This window comes from Saccoglossus kowalevskii, chromosome 14 (assembly GCF_978046115.1).
Source record: "Saccoglossus kowalevskii chromosome 14, keSacKowa6.1, whole genome shotgun sequence".
Classification (NCBI taxonomy): Eukaryota; Metazoa; Hemichordata; class Enteropneusta; family Harrimaniidae; genus Saccoglossus; species Saccoglossus kowalevskii.
Window position 1 is genome coordinate 6,738,147 of NC_140654.1, and position 22,321 is coordinate 6,760,467.

The 22,321-nt window shown below is 34.2% G+C and overlaps 1 protein-coding gene across 1 annotated transcript in view; it reads right to left on the reverse strand.

The window, feature by feature from the left end:
* The window catches only part of LOC100371015 (glycine receptor subunit alpha-3-like), a 48,751-nt gene that overhangs the window by 12,287 nt on the left and 14,143 nt on the right, over positions 1 to 22,321 (reverse strand). Inside the window, exon 2 of the mRNA XM_078011911.2 lies at positions 356 to 447. Coding sequence (XP_077868037.1) covers positions 356 to 447 — 92 coding nt within the window. The remainder of the gene's footprint in view (positions 1 to 355; positions 448 to 22,321) is intronic.

Consider the following 22,321-nt stretch of genomic DNA (forward strand, 5'->3'; position numbering starts at 1 on the left):
AAATAGCATTTAATCTAGCCGAGATTACTTATACATTGGCTAGAGCTCGCTGACTTGCTATATGTATTACAGAATTATGGTTTGGTCACCATGGATACACAGTTCAGATGAATGACTTAAATAATTGACCTCGTATAGCACATATTATAATAAATTAACGTTCCAGGTTAGTTACACACATTTAATCGTTAAGTTAATTGTCATGTAACGAGTGAATTCGCGAACACCAAATTTTTACACACGGGTCACACATTGACCTTTGCAGCAAAGACCAGCCCCTTAAACTTTTCCCTATTTGTGATTAATAAGCTACAACAACTGAAGTTTTTTGGAATAAGATATCCGTGTACATTACCTTTACTATTTGGTCGTATTCGTCGATCGTACTTGTCCATCAAGGAATCTATAAGCAGGGACTGTTCCTCATCCACGCTGGAATTCTTCGACCTAGAAGAAATACAAAATAATATTATTTTAAAGGATAGTGTCAGTCTCCATGGTTCATTTCATCGGCCATGCATCAGATACTCCCTAAATGTTGACGGGCCACATCACAACATAGTTACGCATAATTCTTGATAATGTAAAACTGTAACATGTTGGTGTTCACAATTATTCCAGTAATCGGTGTGGTGTCACTGCGACCGCATGCGGACGTGATGATAGGCGACACGGTATTGAAATCGATCAATCTTAGTAGTTAGAAAAAAAGTCATTGAAATGTCTTACATAGGGCTGGAGTTGATCGAATTAGACACATGTTTATTACAGTACTAAGTGTACTTCGACAGAAATATCACGCCATTGAAACAAATTGGTCACAAGAACAATGTAGAGGTAGACTAAAAATGAAAAATATAATTATGGTAGGATTGGTGGCCGTTGATGACATGGCAACTAACCTAGCTGAATCGTCACCATGGTGACAAGAAAATAAATATAGTACACAAGAGGAATCACAGTTTATTGTAACTTGGTTTAATCACAGACCCAACGGTTTAATCGGTCGTTAACGGATATGTGTATGTCTCTTACACTAATAAGGTTACACGTGCAAGCCATAACCGCGACACGAGGATGAAATCAGCGCCCATTATATTATATGTATGACGTCCCGGGGGCGGCTCAGCGTAATTACCTATGTCACTTTTAGGAATGATTACAATCACAATGACTGTCCTAACCAGAAATCATTAAAATACACTCTACAACCATAATTTGCATTTTGCCAACATATGACATATTATGATATATTTGATATCTATTCATAAAAACATCGCTCTGACGTCACAACCTGTCAATGTATTGGTAACTTAGTGACAAAGGTCTATTGCAAGATACAAACTGGTCACATCTGTCTGCAGTATTTGATATGCAAAGATAAAATGATATTTGCAGCTAATTATGTACTCTCAGTTTACTCAGAAATATAAATGATTTCAAATAGATTCGAACGTAATGTCAGACTGGTTCACACTAAACACAATCAATTAATACATTCATTTACTTATTCATTCTTTCCCTCGATCGATCGCTCGATCGCTCACTCACTCACTCACTCACTCACTCACTCACTCACTCACTCACTCACTCACTCACTCACTCACTCACTCACTCACTCACTCACTCACTCACTCACTCACTCACTCACTCACTCACTCACTCACTCACTCACTCACTCACTCACTCACTCACTCACTCTGCCATCTAACGATTATGCATGTTTGATCGACGTTCTTTATGATATGCGTGGGATTCCTGTCAGGAACAGATTCTGCAAATAAATCATGAAATTCTGTCAGTGTCATTGTAAATTCCATTTACATGAGGGCTTACTTTTACAAATGTATTAGGGAATTTCTGCTTCGTATGTTTATTCGTGCTGTGTTTGACACAAAAAGCACAATTATGACGGAGCTGTCGTGATAGATGACTTTGCCCTCGATGGAAAGAGTCCATCTCCTTGTGTTAATGTGGAGAGAAACTGTGGATGAGACAAGTAACGTGACGATATAATGTTTTATTGATTCATTGATCCCCCCCAAACAAAAATAAAACATTACCATACATAGCCTCGAATAGCACAGTGACAGCAAAAACCAAAACAATTAAGACATTATTTCTTCGGTATGAGATTATACATTTCTTTTAGGCTTACTTAAAAATATCATCGACAGTTTGGTTTGAATTAATGATTCTTCAATTATAAAATCTATTTTAGGCTAATGAATAGTCTACTAAGATATGAAACAAAAACAGATTTATTTAAATTGTCGTGTGTACTATTATGTTCACTCACAACGCTCTCGTTATAACAATTATGTAAACCGAAATATAGATTTCGTTCGATATTCAGACATAGCTATACTCAAATTGGATATTGACATGCGATTTTTCCCCCGAAAAAGTATTCACTATAACAATGCTGGCAAACCTGTTATCAAGTTTTTGTGTTATTTGAAATTTTCCACAGGGCTACTATTTCAGAACATGAATATTGAATATATTTAATTATGTCAATACTTTAAATAGATGAGAAAGTAGTGAGATTTACAAAACCAGGATTCACCGATCATTAAATATCAAAGTATAAAATGCAATAGTTACATTTAGAGCGTTCTGTAACGATTATAGATCGAGTATTTAGTATTTCGAAATGATTGCATAGCTTTCGAATCGACATTTCCCAATATGTATGTTACATGATATTCCAACGTACCATTGAAATGTTATGAAATAGAAAATTTAAGCTAAACTTAAAGTTACGAATATATTTTAAAAGTTAGTACTAACACTATAACGATTTCGACTAATGTCTTACCCAAAAATCGTTCGATCGTGGCTATAAATGATCTATAGTGAGAGGCGTGACTGAAAGCGCGTTCAGTGATTATATATCATGTTGATGTTGATTTACAATATTCAATATTCGTTAGTATCTTATTCCAATGTATATGCTTCGTAAAATAATGTCACAGTAACAAATTGACATTCAATGAATTCCCTCGAAACTGAAAAGAGAAGAAAACAGTAATACGCACAATAATGCACATGTGTACTATCCTCTTAAAATAGAAACATATTATTTGTGGATTGCCTGTGACTGGACATCGACTGGTCGTCTTACGTAACTCCTGTTGACAAATTGTTGCGAATTAGGACAAAGTGGTGACTATATCTCTGAAGACGATTATTGATACTAAAAATAACATAGGGAATTATGATAAACAATAATGACAGTTATGTTAATGAGAGCGAAGATTAAATATGATATATAGGTGATGAACAATATACAAACCTAAAATACATATCAAACACATACTCAATATGATGACGTGATCAGAATTTGTTACAGTTCCTAGGAATATCACCAAGGAACACAATTTCGACATATTGAAGGCGGTTTGTAGGTTTAGGAAACTGTATGGTTTAGGTTTGGATTGAGGGTTGCACAGACACACAGACACGGCAATATATCCAAAAACAATGACACTTGCAACTATATTTTTCTCATCTCATAAATAAATGATCTTTACAGGATACACACATTCCTATGAATTGATTTTTTTTCAATAATTGTTAAAAAATATAAATTAATAAAAATAATAATAGTTTAATGAACGTTCCAAAGTTAAACACTTTTATATCGAACAATGATCACTCTGTTTGTAAAAAAATAACACATCACCCTTTTAAAGTCTTTCCATTGCAAAATAAAACCATACGGAGTCACACAGTCATATAAGTTTTGTGAATTTGAGTCAATAAAACACGAATATTTTATAAATCTTTCAATTGTAGGTGACATACCAAATCTAGAATGATACATAAATCGGACAAAAAACTCAGAAGGCTGCAATTTTTCATTAAAATGGCATGATGACGTAATCAAAAGCGATTGTGATCGTGGATATTTTACATTAGGGGAAATTATCTATATATCCATTAAGCTCTTTCAGAAAACTAATTAAAATACTAATGATACAGAAGTTCAACAATCCTAATAATATAAAAAGACATTAGGTGTTTTAACTGTATCCATTTATTAATGGAACGGAGTGTAACAGGTCACTTGGTGTAACTATAATCGTGTTGCCATGTCTTATATAATATTATGACGTCACATGTCACACCGTGGTGTAGAATAGTGTACAACAATTATCAAGTGACCGCCTCCCAAAACCGGGGTCAAACAACTCCAGTTGTTACTGAGTACATAGTTAGTGATTAAACCAACAACAACGCCAAACAAAATGACTGCATTGTGTTCGCGTAATTTAACTAGGATAAATCATTGTTCAGTCAGAATTGGTTATTGGTTACAGCGGCGTCAATATGCATAGTCACAAATGTCTACTTGTGGGTGACAAGTATGTAAAAAGAAAATGAAACGATCCTTCAACTGCTCAAAGACAGCTCAGCATATTTGAAGTGTTAGTATATGTAATAACGAATCTGATTGGGCCACAACTTTGCTATGGCGTCCAATCAGATACGACCATAAACAAGCACGCTCATGAATAGTTTCATCGCACTTGAGAGAGAGAGAGGGATGGACAGATACGAAATCGTGCAATCGGACGTTAATCAAAGTATATGTTCTACGTCTCATGACGCGAATTTTGCAAAACACTAATAACCATTATGCGGGGGCAAAGAGCATCTGCTATGCAATTACACGTGATACCCGGGAGGTGTAACCGAATGACTATATCCTGATTGACGTATTATCCACCACTGATCAAAATGTCTCTTATCTGATGGAATTTTCTAGAGAAAATTGCAATTATTTGACTAAACAGAATAGGCGGTCACATTGCCCTACATCTCAAGTCTGTTTTTCTCTGAGTTTCAAACTATGATACTGCGGTTTGCAGATTGAACCATTTCCACAAATAGAATCGCACAGTCAACATCAATGCTATTTCCGCTGGACCAAAAAGAAACAATTGACCCTTTTTACCATGGTTATCGGATTTGTAATCGTGCTGTCAAAACAGACAAAGCAACAAAACACTGAGATTGTGTTGTCGTAGTATAACGCATCAACCTTTTTGTATTTGTAGTTAACAACGGTGTGAAGGATCACTGGTGTAGGCGTATATCGTGGTTCATATGTTCATCGACATATTGTTTCTTGTAAATGTTGATTAGGAACAGATATATAACTAAAGTGTGCAGTTTTTATGGTTAAAAGCATATGTGCACAAAATTGGTTTATATATTGCGCAGTTGCACAGTCGGGGTAGATATGATATATAAAAAATATTACATATAATGTATTTCCTTCTGATTAGTAGGTGATTTAACTGTTGTTTGGACATATGTCTTTAGATGATTTAATAATATTGTATAATTATGAATAAAAACGATACATGTTTCAGAAATCGAGTCCCTATAGGGTCTTTGTAATTTCTATCTAATAACAACAATCAGTCCTACAATTCCCTACTGTACAAATAATATTAAGCATTTAATGATGTCTTATTCTCTTGCGTACATTTCATTCCAAACAATTAAATGTATCACTATGTATTACTATGTATTACTAAAGTTTAACGAAGATTTTTAATGATTGCAATTGCAGATTGACAAACTACTCCTCTAATTATCAGGGCGCTTCGCCATAATAACAAAACGGCTTAATAACTTGAATATTTAGTAGCCAGTCAGCGATAACGTCACAGCTAGTAATTCCAATAATTCCCCGTGGTAAACTTTCAGTGATCTCGCGGATAGAGTAGTGTTATTCAAGGCAGTGAAGTTCTGAAACAGGTGTGCTCTAGGTAGTTTGAGTGGTCAGTGTCAACATATGGCGAGAATTATTTGTTAATAGGAAATTATGTTGACCGTATAGCCAGGGTATAAGTGGATAACACCACGGGACAGAGTTATTTTGGGCTACGCACTCTCAGCAACTATTGTTTTTATGTATGATGTTATTTATGCTTTATGAATTACCACTTAAGATTATTTTTATATGTGTTTTATTTAAAATTGCCAGAATTTATTTGTCGTATTTTCTCATATCTTCTTATATGTGATTTCTTTAATATAATTTTCGAAAGTGTGTTTCGACCCTAATATGCTAGATATCATAGTTTATAAAACAGGACACTCAGTCAATCAAAGATTACTATATGGATTCATTCATAACACCCCCGAATTTATTTTATTCTCTTATACGACTAATCTAATATCAACGCCTGGGTAAACTATCTAATTAGTGTCGATAAATAATAATAATATGAGGTTATTACGAGAATACCTCAAAATATTCACGAAGACAGTACAGCGGAAGTATCGATGCGAAGGCGTACTGTCTGAGTGCATACTTTGAGGTATCCTCGTTATTATTATACATCTCTTCCTTCAAAGGATACATCATGGGATTGCCGAAATTCAACAAGTTTAGAACAGAATCAGCGAACTTCTTTGTGTGGAGTCCGGTCAAACCCTGGTGGCAGCCATGTTTGTTTTTATTAGAAGGCTTAAACGCGTAATCATTCCATATTTGGAGTTCACATTTCCTTATTTGGTAGGATGAAAATATCCTGTAAAATTCCGCAAAATAACGACACGCTGTAACCTATGGCGTTACGGCGACAGATGTATAATAATAATAATGTTGATTTATCTTTGCTTCGTCTCATGAGGGAACTAAATATTACACATTATACAATATATGACAGTAGCATATGCAAAGATACGTGTGATTAGGTAAATAAACGAATGGTGTTTTCTATTAACTTTCGTACACAATTCAAAGTAAAATTAAAAAGAGGTAATCACTTTTATAGCTATGGTTTTATTTATTAATGGGGAAAACAACTCTTCATGAATGGAATTGGCCTTGACTGTGAACATATGTTTTTGACAATGATTATTTTAGCTACCGGGGAACTATCATCGTCATTTCGAATAAATGGTAAATTTCGATTATTAACAAAATGTAGGGCTGTAATCGAACTAGATTAAATATAACCACATGTTCTGCATAGGTAATGTGGCGTCATAGCAACTTCTATAAACACATAAGCTGCGTGTTAAACATAGATTAGAAATCCAATAGTTGTACGAAACATATGCTCATATATACTCCTTTGTAACATCGTATATAACCGCACAGATTCAAATCACGACAATTTCAATGACATCAATTCGGCATTCCATTAACGGTTCGCTTGGCGCTAGAAAATTGCTTCCACCAGGAACGCATATAACCAAGGGACACTAGCAGTCATTCATCATTTCGCCATCAGTTACAATACATTATCGTTTTGGAAATAATGATTTTGATAGGTAATTATTTGTTCTTGTGATTGAGTATTTGTTAGGAACAGTCAGTCAATTGCCAATTATTTGCATTCAACAAAAGAACTGTATTCCCAAGATGATTCTATTCATCAGGGCCAAGATCCACACGCACATATTTTTTTTTATATTTTGCTGCTTTTGAACCAACTCCAAAATCGTTCTTTATCACTTTTACTAAAAAGTGTTTTCGGTGATTTTCGAATAATGATGTAAATGATATTTCATGTAGCATAGAAAATGTCGTAGACAGTTATGCAAATACCTTAATTAATAATGCACATCCTGCGCCATTAGTTTGCAATATATCATGTTTATCATGCATTATCACCAATCGTGTCCTATAAAACTCGTGGTGATAACATACCACTACTTAGACTACGTTTAATGAAACACCGTTTCCGGAAATCGTGCTTTTTTCTTATTAATTGAGTGTTATTGAGTTTAAGGTAAATGAGACATTTTAGAAAGATTGCTTTTGACTTTTACTTTCGTGTAAACAGTCACTAATTACCCGTCAAGTATTGATGCAGACGATTCATCGCATTTTACAAAGTGAATCTGTAAACTTTGTTTTGAATATATGTGGAATGTCAATTTCTTAATCGCAAATTGTAATACCGATGTTTGTTACCAATATACTCAATAGATAGAAAAATACTCATATTAAAAGTGGCGATGTAATGATTTAATACGGTGCGATGTTCGAGTTCTGCCAGTGATATTACCCACGATATTCTTTGGTTAGGCATTTTCCTTAAATTGGATCGAATCGAATGCTACATCAAATCCAGATATATCATTCTATTTCATCAACTTTTCTGTTATCGCCACTCGAACGTACAGTATATATTTGTATCACCCGTCCATTCGCGGAGTTCGTTAATACTTACAAGCCAGCCGCATTGCGATGGACGACCATGCTTGGACCATCGATAACAATACGGTGTCGCGGTGTACCATGATATCTAAACGTATATTGTGAAGTCAATATTTCCAGCGACAATTTATGTATTATGTAGGTTCAATAATAATTTTGTATACAAAAATACGGACTGATTATCTACTGTGTGCATAGTGTACGTTGTTGAATGTACCATTAAACCACATAGTAGGACATGTACCAGTGGCATTATCATTTGGCTGTAAGTAACGCTGGCTGCAATTCCAAATGTTAATTAGTGTTAATAGACAGGAATGCAGCTAAATGATCCCCAAGTTCAAAGACAATATACACAAGTGTAACCACAAATGAATGCGCCATTTTTTCAATATTACTAATCGAAGTAGAAACAGCACTGTAACACAAATAGTAGTCAGCTATTTATTAATTTTAATTAATCAGGACATTCAATAACTGAATGTACAAGTTTTCCGAAATTGTGCAAAAAATTTTTTTTCAGAGATTGTTGGTTTTTATTTCTGTTTAACTCTTGTATACAGCTATTCCATTCAGGCAGTGGATTGTCTACATTGTCTGTGATCAGACGTGCGTCTAATGTTTACCATGACACTTTATAGTAAAACTAAACATACAACCAGCTGCCGTGTTTGCTGCACCATTCAAACAGATGTTCCTTATAATAGTATGTAATTGCACTTAAAACTTAAATATTATTTAAAAACAACTGGGACATTATGATCCAAAATTAATAAAATGCACATCGTACTGTTTATGGACATGAAACATGACATTTTCCGTAGAATTATCTACATCCTGGGTTGAAACACGACAAACACTAACGTTGACGATGTCTATATCATATCAATATCATCACAACATGTGTTGTTCGATGCATCGTGCTCGTATCATCATGTCATCTCACATTCAACCTATGCAACATTCCACAGCGCGTATCATTCGCTGTAATGACCCGTGTTGTAGTCGCCGGTATTATATGAGACAAGACTCTACAAATAGACTGCGTGTGATGGCGACATTAATGATTTGCATAATCATGTTTTTTCGAAATAACATCGACCCTCCAGATCTGAGACTTTTATCGACGTCCATGATTATGTTGACCCCAAATTCTGTTTTAGGCAGTCGATCGACAATGCTTAAATATCAGCAGCCAATTCAATGAAGTTAGTGTGTTGTCTTTTTTCAAGTAAGCATTTTAATGTATCGATGTTTCTTACAGTAATGTGTTACAATACCTATATACAACACATAAAACAAGATCAGATGCAACATGAGGTGAGTGCTCACCGATGTGATGACTCAGAAAAGGTTATTAACAAACACATGTACGACTTTAGAGATAACACACAAGTGTCAAGATTAAGTTCATCTGGAGGGATATTACTCCGGGGGTCTGATCTAAAGCCAACTGTCAACGTAGTGATGAGGTGAGTCAGAGGCTTGTTGGTTTTGTGATAGTGGAACAAGTTGGTGAGTTTCACAAGTGTTAGTTGAAAAACAACGCAAAGAGTTAACAGATGGTGTCATCACATGGAATTAATACGAAAAGAAGAAATACGGAGGGAAAATAGGAGAATCAATCACGTAGCAATATACACGTTCAAAAAAATACCTCAAGACACACATCCAAGAAATGATGTTAGTTGTGTTTCATTTTGTGGCAACCACGCATTTCAATGATGTTAAAATAATGAATGAGCCCACATACGATATATTTGTTTTGTTAGATGATGAGGTTATCTATCAAAAATGTGAGGATGACTAGAGTTAAGACCAGAACATAGTAGAAATGTATATGAATGGAATAATAAAACCCGGCAGATGAATCAATGAATGATGAAAACACATTCCTTCATAAGACAATATATTACGTGACATAAGAAGACAATACCAAACACTTATAATTTACCAACACCATCGCCACTAATGCAATTGGGATACTGAACTCTTTGTGCGGTTCTTGGTTATTTCCGTGGGTAGAAGTAGTACACTGTGGCCTTAGGAGTCTTGCAAATAACTATGTGGAAAAGGATCTACAGTGAATTAAACGTCATTATTGTAAATTGCTGTTTTGAATCAAAGAACATTAGGATTAAACACTTTTTGAAAGTCTAGAGATAATAGTTGACATCCTTGATGAATCCACGTATTATACTAAGTCTACAATTGTCAGATTGAATTAATCAATTGTAAAACCAATAAATCATTTACAAACAATGCAAAGGCCTAACGTTTATGAGGTTGTCAAGAAGTACTAATTTCGAATTACTGCGCTGGATACCGACAAATGATAAACACGATTTGTTGTCTTGAACAAAAATAATTTGGCCTAGATTGACAGGCCACACGTGAACAACGTGAACAAAAACGAGAAAAAAATTATATAGCGCGGGCACAACACAATTTTATTTTTTTGTTTTTGTCTCATAAACTAATTTGTTTATTATTCATATTCTATAAATTATACTAAAGAAAACATTATTACAAAAATACTGAACTGTGTGTCCCAACACTTATAGATGGTACTCCTACCAAATGTTATGTTTGTATGGTTTTCAGCAACATCTCCATAAAAGGTCCCCATACAAACACTATCAGCGTCTATTCAATAGATTTATGAACGAGGAACATTTGAGTAATTTGCTGCGTCATTAAAACTCGCCGCGGGTCGGCTAGAAAATTGCGGTATTGGCGCATGGATTGTCTCCATGGGTGTTGTTTTGTTCAATAACAGGCAACAGCGATGGGTGGTGGGGAAAAAAATTCCAACAGCGTACTACTATATAAAACGATCAAACCCGACCATCACTGCCGCCCCTGCTGTGACACATTACCAGAAAAATGAATTCGTATTATGCCGGTCTTTTGGAGCTCGATCTATGATGAAAACGTTTTGGTAAAAATTTCGGAGCAATGAAACAAATAGATTCCAGGCGTTATAACGTATCTATAGTAAATAAAATGTTCGTTAGAGATTATGTGATATATGCTGTTTATAAATCAGGTTTATTTATAAACATTTCAAGAATATTCACAAACATTCATGAATCATTATGTAAATAAGTATATGTATCTTCTTCACATATCATCATGTCACAAGAAACAATGACTGTCACAAATATAGTTAATTAATCTAATTAGCGTATTTGTACTCATTTTAACGAAAAGCCTTATTTTTTAACAGAAGCCAATTTGAATCGCAGGGCGTCTGTAGTAGCAGCCTCATTTGCATTTAATGTTTGACACAATACGCCGGAAGGCTCAATCATTTATGCGGAAGTTCCATGGTGCAATTGGAGCAACTAAATGACAAACCTCTCCTCGCTTACAGAGCATTGCGCACACGGACAGAAGTTTTGTCCGGTCATGTGAATTTATGAAAAGTTGGGTTGTCAACAACTACACTGAGTGATTAAAATATTGAATATCTGAGCTGCTGAATGCTGGACCTTCAGAATGTAACCGGCGCCACAAGTAGCTAGCTGACTGACGGAGTCGGCAATGCACAGCCCATACCAAACATGTCGGAGTGGGTGAATGACTGCATTGTGTAGCATGTTACGTTGGTTTGAATTACACGATTCAAACAACCTTATTAAATAAGTTATTAGCACAGGCTTTAATTAAAACATTCACTGATTATCTGTACAGAACATGCACACTGATGCTACGTGCTCTATCAGCTTTATCTAGAACGAACGAACGAACAATCCATAATAACGAACTACGTTCAAGCTTCGATTCGAACATAAAATACACATTCATTAATTTCGCATAACGTGACAGCGAATTTGTGATTTTCTTGAACCAGTGCAGCCCTGTTGCTACGAGTATACATTTGTCTGCCTATAATTATAAAGTTTGTTTTCATGTTCGCGTGTCGCCAAGTTCAAAACGCGTATTTCATTTTCATGTGGCGTTCGTGAAAAATATTATTTGAATTGTATCAAATATATTAATTATACGCTTCTATGGGTTCACGTTACTCAGTGCATCCATGGAAATAATCATTACATGGCAAAGTTAAAACCAATAAACATGTTAATATAATGAATGAGGATTGCAATACAAAACAAAATCATTAAAGAAAATATAGTATAATGGTGCGACCAGGATATAATATTGATATGAAATTCTGCGATACACACATTGACACGAAACATCTTTGTATATTTGCATATTTCTCATTACCTGTATAATCAATGAAATTGATGGGAATAGTGAACACAACCCATTTCAGTATTATATTTATATATATATTTATTTATATTAAATACAACAGATCACAGATTCACATTTTCGACTTTGAATTCGAACAATTACACAGAGTCTCCCACAGCAATAATAATTACACAATCAATAATTGGGTGCACGAATAAAACATATAAAATTACACTCAGGACACGTCCCGATTTCTAAATTAAATAACAATACAAACAATTTCATAATATTAGCCCACCGAAGACGAGATATTCGAGATGTTTTTTAATATATGTTTTCGAAATCATTAGTATTCAAATATCAAGCACTGATAAGTTAATTGACATCACTGCAGTATATTTGTCGGTCTACGTGATAAACAGAGGAAAATTCTGACAGGAAACGTTTACGACTGCATACAAGAGTTGCCACCGGATACACTCCATTTATGATTTCCCCTGGTAGTTACGATTTAATAAATTTGAGTGTAATAAAAACATTTGATTAATTTAAGTATAATTTGTTTGTTGCGTTGACTTGTGCGTACTAATCTCAGAGTTACCTGTTCAGTGTTTTTTTTTCAATTTTATCACACAAAGTATCCTTTAAATTATATCCTTTTAATAATGTGCATCTAGTCGTAGTGTCTCTCTCCGTGCTGGTTTTAACGTATTGTGCCCAGTACGCAGTTTGTTGGGCATTATGGAACTTTGATGCATGTATTTTTTCAGATCATTTTGCGCACTTTGTTTGTATGATTATTTGATATACAACATAAATCTTGTCACGCACATGTACACTCATTGTTTGATGATCCGATTCAAGATGACTGAATGCATCAAAACCAAGTATTTATGCCATTTCTAACCCAGATCTCGGGTATACAAGGACAACTATTGGTATATACGTCTTGGTATATACATTGATCTTATATATATAACGGAAATATAATTTCTTTTGTTTTGTTTTTCAGATCACATTCAAAATGGCCGAGTTAAATGCTGTTCGAAAGCCATGTCTCTGACATACATTAGTCGCAATTAAACTTTGCAACAACATTATAAATCATGTCATTTGTTTCACGTTCTGAAAATCATGGTTTGGTGACAAAACTAAAAAACACTGACTCACTTAAATGACCACACAATATGAGCGCAAAATAATATGTGTTGCAGAAACCTCTCCCCAGAAGCGAGAGTGATCATAGCCATAATTGCCATTTGAGAAACCTAAACATATTATAGAGTGGTATCTGTAACCACATGACGTATCTCGATTATTAGCCGTCGAAATTAATTTTCATATTATACATACAATTTCATCGCCAAGGCACGCACACTAATCTCCCCTGCAGTTCGGGTTTGTATTCACATTCTCTTATGAATTGTTCTCTTTTTTATGTTATCTTTTGCGACAGAAGTGTAGACAGAAATTTTGCTATATATATCAGTCATTTATAACGTTTTAAGATAGCATCGCCAACAATGTGTGATTTGTTCCTATGCGTAGTAATGGATATATGTAATAGAATGATTGAGATTGAGGTTCAGGTTCAAAACGATTCAAGCGTCGTGAGATAGTTCACATACTTTGACATTTCTCACAGTATCGCGAGTAATTCTAGACAATTCAATTTGACCCGCGCTATCAGATTTGACAGAGAACATACAACTTCTGGGAACGCGGCATGTTTGAATTTAAATGGTCATGAATTATTAATCTATGTGTTGTGGTTTTAAGGCAACCCCATTTCTCTAGGTATTATGTGACAGCAACATGCGACAAGTGTGTTAATTACGCGAAACGAGATAACTATAGGACATATATTCTGTCCATGGTTTCGATTCGATTGACACAAATAATAAATATGTAAACAATAAAAGTAGTTTTGAATATGAACTGCGAATAAACTATTCCATGAAAAATCATGTATTTGCATATATCAAACGATTTTGAACACACATACACGTATTCATATTCTATTTTCTGCTCCTCTCCTAACATAAATATGTAGTTGAATAATTATGATTGAAGATTATGCATGCTTATGGCGATCTTAACTGTCAGGGTAGCACAATCCGATGAAATAAAATTCAATACTTTTTTTCGTGAGTTTATGTGCGTCGTTACTATCATTATGTTGTTTATCCTAGTTTGTTACCCGTCAATTAGAATCAATCACTAATTTATTCCTCTAAATATATGTATATTATACTACTTGGCATGATTAGGAGTGAAATATCGTGAAATGTATGGTCTATTTGCGCAGCTGATAACATAATCGTCAGCAATACGCGAATGGACGTTAGAAATGCGTTGTTAGCTGCACTGATAGAAAACCACGTCACATATGAACTATGCATGTTATCATAGTACAATATGTTAGACTGTAATTAATTCAATATAAGCATTGATTGTACTTACAAATATATGTACTTACGCATGCGTGGCGAGGCGTCTTCGCTTAACCGAACAAGTTAACGATTAATGTAAAAAGCTGTTTATAATTATTTATTTTATTCCGGTCATGTAGTTTTGGATTAGTATGCCACAGTGTGTTTGACGCGCAATCATTTCAGTGACTGCTTTTATTTGCTTCAATTAAGTGTTGTTCAATATACACTCGGCATATAGCGTTTACACTTTTTTATAGTACAAATTAAGCATTTCATGCAAATTTGAACATTTTACAAATTTAGGATTTTCAGTCCATCTTGTGTCCATGGTGAGTGACACGAATTGGCATTTTCAATTTGATTAAAGTACAATATAGTGCAAACGGTATAATTTTAATTTCATATATTTTGTTTTATTTTTTCGATATTTGTTTTATAATTAGTTTTTTATAATACGTATTTTTATACTGTGGTCTGGTAGTTTTTTTGCGATTACAAAAACTGAATGAATAGAAATCATTAACTTGACCACCGATTATATAATCTCTATGTACTGGACTTTGTAGACATGAAAAGTAATTCTACTCGTACACCAATTCACATCGATCACTGCATGTCGCTTAACTGAATATAAACATAAATACATAGTCCACAAAAACATTGACAGGTTATTTGTACTTTAGTATTGGAATTTATTTATATATAGAGCCATATTACATGAACGAATTGCCACAGGTGAATAAATTACCAAATGCCATATCTCTGCCACGCATAGATCTGGTGTGAGTATGATGAGTGAACATACGCCAAAGTTTAATTTCCTATCTAAGCTGCGGTCCATCTGCTTTTCATTTTAATTACAGGAAGTAAAAATAGTTATGACATCATAAAATTTGTGTATATCGAAGTATTATATCGGAATATTTCAAAGCAAGGTGCATTAAAATAATGCTATGATCCTTATGTCGTATTTTGTCTGTACAATGGTACTTAGGGTCATGAGGTATAGACGGCACGTGGCAAGAAAAAAAATCAATTTGCATGTGCCCGGTGCGCATGATGTTACAATGCGTATGGGCCTTTTCGAAATTAATATTACTTTTACGACTCGCATGGTCATCGAATTAGAACAGAGCGAAAATAAAGTCAAACACATTCACATTCATTTCAGATAATAGGTTGTTTTCTGTGTAACAGTAATGTGGTTCGCTTTATAAATCTGTCAATGTTCATACTTTCTGAAACCCTGTTTCCCTGCAATGATTAACAAAATATGTAATAGAAGAATATAGATTATATATTTTTCAACATGAACGTGTTTTATATACCTAACAAAAGTGTGGTGTCAAGCATTGTCTGTACACCTTTTGCTCTCTCACATCTAACGTCAGTCAGTTATTCTTAATGTGTTAAGACCTAAGTTATAATGGAAAGAATTAATTCGTATGCGCTGTATTGGTTAAGTAAGGGTAACATTAATAGTATGCAAATACTATACGGTTAATTTTAAATTAAATTCGGTCTTGCACATGCATGCATGGAGTGATTTGCTTTATTCACATCATATATATATATGTATATGTAAGGGTATATATATATATATATATATATATATATATATATATATATATATATATATATATATATATATATATATATATATATATATATATATATATATATATATATAATTATACAAATATACAAAATAATACGCAACATGATTTGCCACATCTACATCTACACAAAAAACATGGCAATAAAGTTTCTATAACGAAATTTGCAAGGTTGGAGGTTTATGCTGATTTAAATTAATCAAATTTGCATTATATTGTTATAAGTTTTAGCACAAGATTATTATCAATTCTTATTCTTTAATTGCAATTATTTACGATTTCTTGTATACTAGTGGAAACATGTAATTAGATTGTTGCAATCACTGTGATAAATAAAATCTGATTACTCTAAGGAGAAATGATTGAATTTTATTGGGAAAATCGGGGATTGTCTTGAGGATATACCAAATGCTACAAAGGAAAACTTCATGTCAATACTGCGCCGATCTATAACTCACGCAGACGTTGGTGACGTGTATACACTAAACATCAACGTATAATAATTATGAACGAACCATTTCAAATGTTTAGAAGCCTACTGATTAAATCGTTTTCAGATCGTTGGCAACTCGACCTCAATACAAATGTAAATGCACACTGCATAGGGAGGTTTCATCCCATCTAAGGACTTTAAACGAGATCGAAACCACACTATATGCGATTTGCACTATAATTTTGTGAATCTTCTTCTGCTCCATGTGGTCACGGGATACTAGACTCGAATAATTTATATTTAGTCCACGTACGTGCGGTAATTTAATGAAGCAACTATACATTACATTACAAACAAAATAAATAATTGTAATACGCTGAATGTTTTGAGGAGGTATTAATAAGTGCTTTGCCATATGTTCACGTATCAAGTTATTCTTATTCTAAACTGGTCGCAGCTGAACTTGACATCAATAAATCACTTTTTTACATTCACTTTTGCAAGTTATTGAAAAATTGTTAAAACACTTGGATTACATCTAAAAAATAATCTAGTAACTTTGTTTTCCAAAAAATGTTCCATAGCACACCTATGATAGATTTTGTGATGCAAAGGATGATGCTATTTTATTGGGTATTCTTAACTGATTGTGTCATCTATTGTGATGCATTACCATGCCCAAATAACTTAATAATAAATTTGAATATAAATATTACAAATCAAATTAAAATAAGAATCAACATACAATGTCAATATAATGAAAGCGAATTGTACAATATTTTTAACTAAGAGTGATAAAGTTAGGCTGTTGATTTAACTTAACATCGTTACTACGTTTGTGCAAAAGGTGTCCAGTGTATTAATGAAAAACAGTTAATTTTGATACATACATTGCTACTGTTTCTATTTGCATTACACATTTTCCCCCGAAATGAAAGTATATTGTTTATTTATTACACAGATCGGGGATGAAGGTAAGTTTCAGACACAATGGACACGATACTCCCAAACCTGAGAGCCGCAAGCCAGGCAAGTGGCAGCATGTAGTCTTTTTTCTTAAACTGCTGAGTGTGTAGCTGACCACGGGAGTCGAACCTGCAAACTCCTTGGTGTTGGGCGGACACCAATATCGATTCCAAACATTATTGTTTGTAACACACGTATCATCACATAACTGTTTTTAGTTTCACAGAACCCTTCTGCCAGGTTCTGTCAAAATATGCTTTCCATTGCTCAAACGAATGATGGTTGGTCCATATTTGCGTTCAATACAGACATACAATACATATTTGCTAAACCGTAGAATACACTTTTGATCAAGACTTTCGTTCCAATCCGGGGAATTATGTCAGAATATTTACGTTTATATAAATAAAAAAATGACTTAAACAAATATAAATATTTTTCGGTGTGTAAATACAGATCTATCCTTACCTAGGGGTATAAAAGCCATAAAAGTCAGTAAAAGTCATTTTATGGATTAAATCTTTGTCCATTTACTTATGATGCAATGCATTACTGTCGTGAGATTGAATAAACATTTTATAATATGTCAAACATCAAAGAGGAAATACCCCAGTGTACATAGTAATACATTACTGACTTTGTTCTCATTATATGCATGATACATCTGGCATTTCATTCATTGCACACTATGTAATTATCCCAGGCTTCAATTGTTTGATGTAGACTAAAACATATTAATGAGAACTAGGTCATGGTTATGACCCAATGATTGCGACTGAACAGAAGACACTCAATATTCTCGAAACAGGTAACATCAAATCATGGTTGTTTGGAAATCCATACATTTATGAGAATTCCACCACTGATGTATTTAGCGTTTCGATTGTGTGTGGTGGTTTTCGTGATCTCACTGACTTGATCAAGTATACTTGTAATACGTTCTTTTTTTTCTGGTACTTGGACATATATTGTGTGCGATGCTATTGCTACTTTCTACTACGCATATGTATATATCCTCCCTAACTTAATTGCACTTTCTCGCCTATTTTACAAATGTATACGAAGAAAATAATAAATCTGTATACACCAGACAAAGCTTATCCAGCGTTTATCGATGTCTTACATACCCTCCATATACAGTCTCTATAAAGACCGATGAGACAATAAGCTCAAATAATGCTATGCACTTGACAGTGATATTGATGATTGATGCATTGTTAGTGTGATTTAAGTCCTGTAAATATCTCTAGAGTGAAAGTGACATGGGGCAGGAGTGGGTTTTAGTTTGTGCTCAGTTGTGAATATATATACTAAATCTCCCAAGGAGTGATTACGTAGACTACGTATTATTCTGGAATCTGCATTTATTCTCATCACGAAGTCTTTAGGCCCGTGAGGCACATACCTATTTAAGGGTCACTGAATATATTACCTCGAAAAGCTATCAGGTCCCAACAGAGTTCTGCCAATGTATCGACAAGAAAAAAGGAGCAATTCTTAATCATCACGAGATTGTTAAGATAAGAATAGAACCTCTAGCACTCTGAAGATGGAATATGTGGAAATGTTTGTATCACTATACACATTTTATATTTTATATTGGTTTTGGACTTTAATGACCAGTAGGAAAACTGAGAAGCGGGAAATGTTGGCACTTAGAGATAAATAACGCTTAATATTAATCAAATAATTTTATAATTTTGAACACTTTTTATCGTATGATAAATTTGAAAATGTTTGTATTATTATTGCGTAAATGTAATTTTTCGGTATCCAATTCAATAATTAACTATTTCCAGATCTTGTATGACATAGTTCAATAACAACTTTGTTCTTCAAATAAAATTACAAATTCGATATAAATGCAATTAAACACAAAGGTTTTGTTTTGTTGTGCTGGTATGGGCATGGAAATAAACCACTTCAAGTTACCTCGTCCTCCTCGGATCAAAAGTCATTATGCGAATTAATGAAACACGCGTATTTCCACAATGTTCTTAAGATTATATTTAATTATAAATTAATCGACTTGCAATCCCGAAACATGTTCTTCTACCCCGCGGGATATAGCCAGAAAAAATGATGGATCAATCATAATTAACTTGCCATACAGCCACGTTCCAAATTTAAGGTAGTTGCCAATGTTTTATTTCAATCATATAACAATTAAATACATAGTTTTTCCATTTCTCTCGTTTTGTTTCATTGAATGAGATTCACATAATAAATAAGTTTTTTTCCCAGCCTAATATTTTAATTATATATAAGGCAATAAAAATCACATTAAACGCTTTATATATTATCACTTACTCATTCACGAGTAATTTAAATTAAACTAAATCTTATTATTTGCATTGGACGATTAAGCAATATTTGAATATTTTATATTCACGAATTACTAATATTATGCTACAAAATGTCCGACTCAGTCAGTCTTATGTCGCAATATATACACACCAATGTTAAAAGACATTACGCTTTTCTGTGCCCCCCTTAACGAGTATTTCCAAGCTTTACCCTAATTCCCTAATGCTCGTCTTTTGTGAACCGTGAGAATGAAATCGATACACATTCCAGATATTACGCTTCGACAAATATATCCTGCAATGCACTCCCAAAAATAACGTATTATTTTCTAATTCTTTGATGTCGTCTTGTTGATTTTTAATACGTCGATTGTTTGTTTATTTCGTATACGCACTCGTGGTGTTTGTCAGTTTTGCGCATTGCGGCATAGCAAAATGTGGACGATAAAGCATTTTCATCGACCTTCATGGACCCACTATTGAATTCGTGACATTCTTCATCGGCTAAAATACTATACGCATAATTACAGACATAATTCTATTCATTGTTTGGCATTTCGTATTACATTTCGACACGTATCGAATCCGTGGTCCCAGAATCGTCGTATTCAGGTTACTGCGACTTTGCATGCAGAGTTATATACGTCAATTATACGACAATATATTCGCTATTAGACCATTGAGTCTGCTACATGTTTATAATGGTTTACTAATAAGACCTCGGGGACTTGAAAATATGTCGTTACCCTTATTGAACTACAGATTGTCATAATCCCGGGTCTGATTAACACGTTGTATAAGACTTATAAATCCAAGGTCACTAATAATGTGTGTACATGTAAAATATATATGTATAACAAAAAAATCATAGGAGAACGGATTGTGCAAGTGAATGAGCAACATGTCGGTGTAATAATGCTTTGTAATACAGACGTTACAAAAACATAAGTCTAAATCCAACTCATTTGATCAGTCCCTTCTACGCCAATTTAGAATGATCTACATCCAACTTTTCTCACGTTTTTTTTCGGTTCAGCATGACAATTGCTCTCATGCAGAATACTCACTTTACAGTCATTCGTAGCCCCGTATCTTCCTTAATTTCAATGGCCAATTAAGATTCGATTACGGTGCTAGACTGACCGTTTTCACCAGAGTGGCTTCGCGACTCACTATTGAAATCAACGCCGCCGTTGTTTATTCACAATTTATTCACTCAATTAAACGTCGGGATTTGCTCGATGCAATTACGTCTGGTTTTAACCGGGGGATAAATACATCATTAAGATCGCATTTACTTCGCTGATTGAAACCGGGAACTAGGCGGCGATGATCATTCATCACGGGAAAACACGGGTTTTTCATGTAATTAACTAATACCCTGCGCTGTACATGCATTTCCTCGAGATAAGATGAATTTAATTATATTCTTCAAGTTCGTATGCACACGTGAGAGTAAATAAAGTGCACCTAATTCACTGAAGAAAGGCGGGTAATATAGATAGACAACGCGTGGTGCGAGGTTATAATGTTTTCACGTGAGCAGATATACGAATTACTACGTTATTCCCAGGAACGCACCAGTGTGTGAATTGGCTAATTAAAATACATGGTATTCAGCGAAGTATTGTGATTTGCTTCCGAAGTCTGTGTGCATGGAAATTATATCGCCCGACTTGCTGTGTATAAATTACCTCAAGGTTAAAGCAAGTATACTCTAAAATAAATAAACAACAAACTACTTGATAATACAAATTATCTGATGTGATATATGCTTAAATAAACTCAGAATTATAGGTTCCATCTGTGTTGTTCTATACTTGAACAGGTTATGGGCATTTCAACGTCAATGTCAGTGTCGCATGATCACACGTACACTGAGGCGGTGAAATAGTGTTTGACTGTGACAGTGACTGAGACCAAGATGCACAATAGTTGTGTTGCTTATAAGACTTGTCTACGTCATGTATTTGAGAGATATGACGCACCTCAGTTATAGCGGAAACTTACTTATACCCAAAATAAATAAAGATAAAAAGATTGGCGATCCGCTCCGCTAGGATTGCCCTTATAATCACTTTTGTCGTTTTGTGTGTGGGTGTGTGTGTGTAAATTTCCAGTGTTTTCACGTATGATTTCTTCTGTGATTTTTTTGGCTTGGCCGA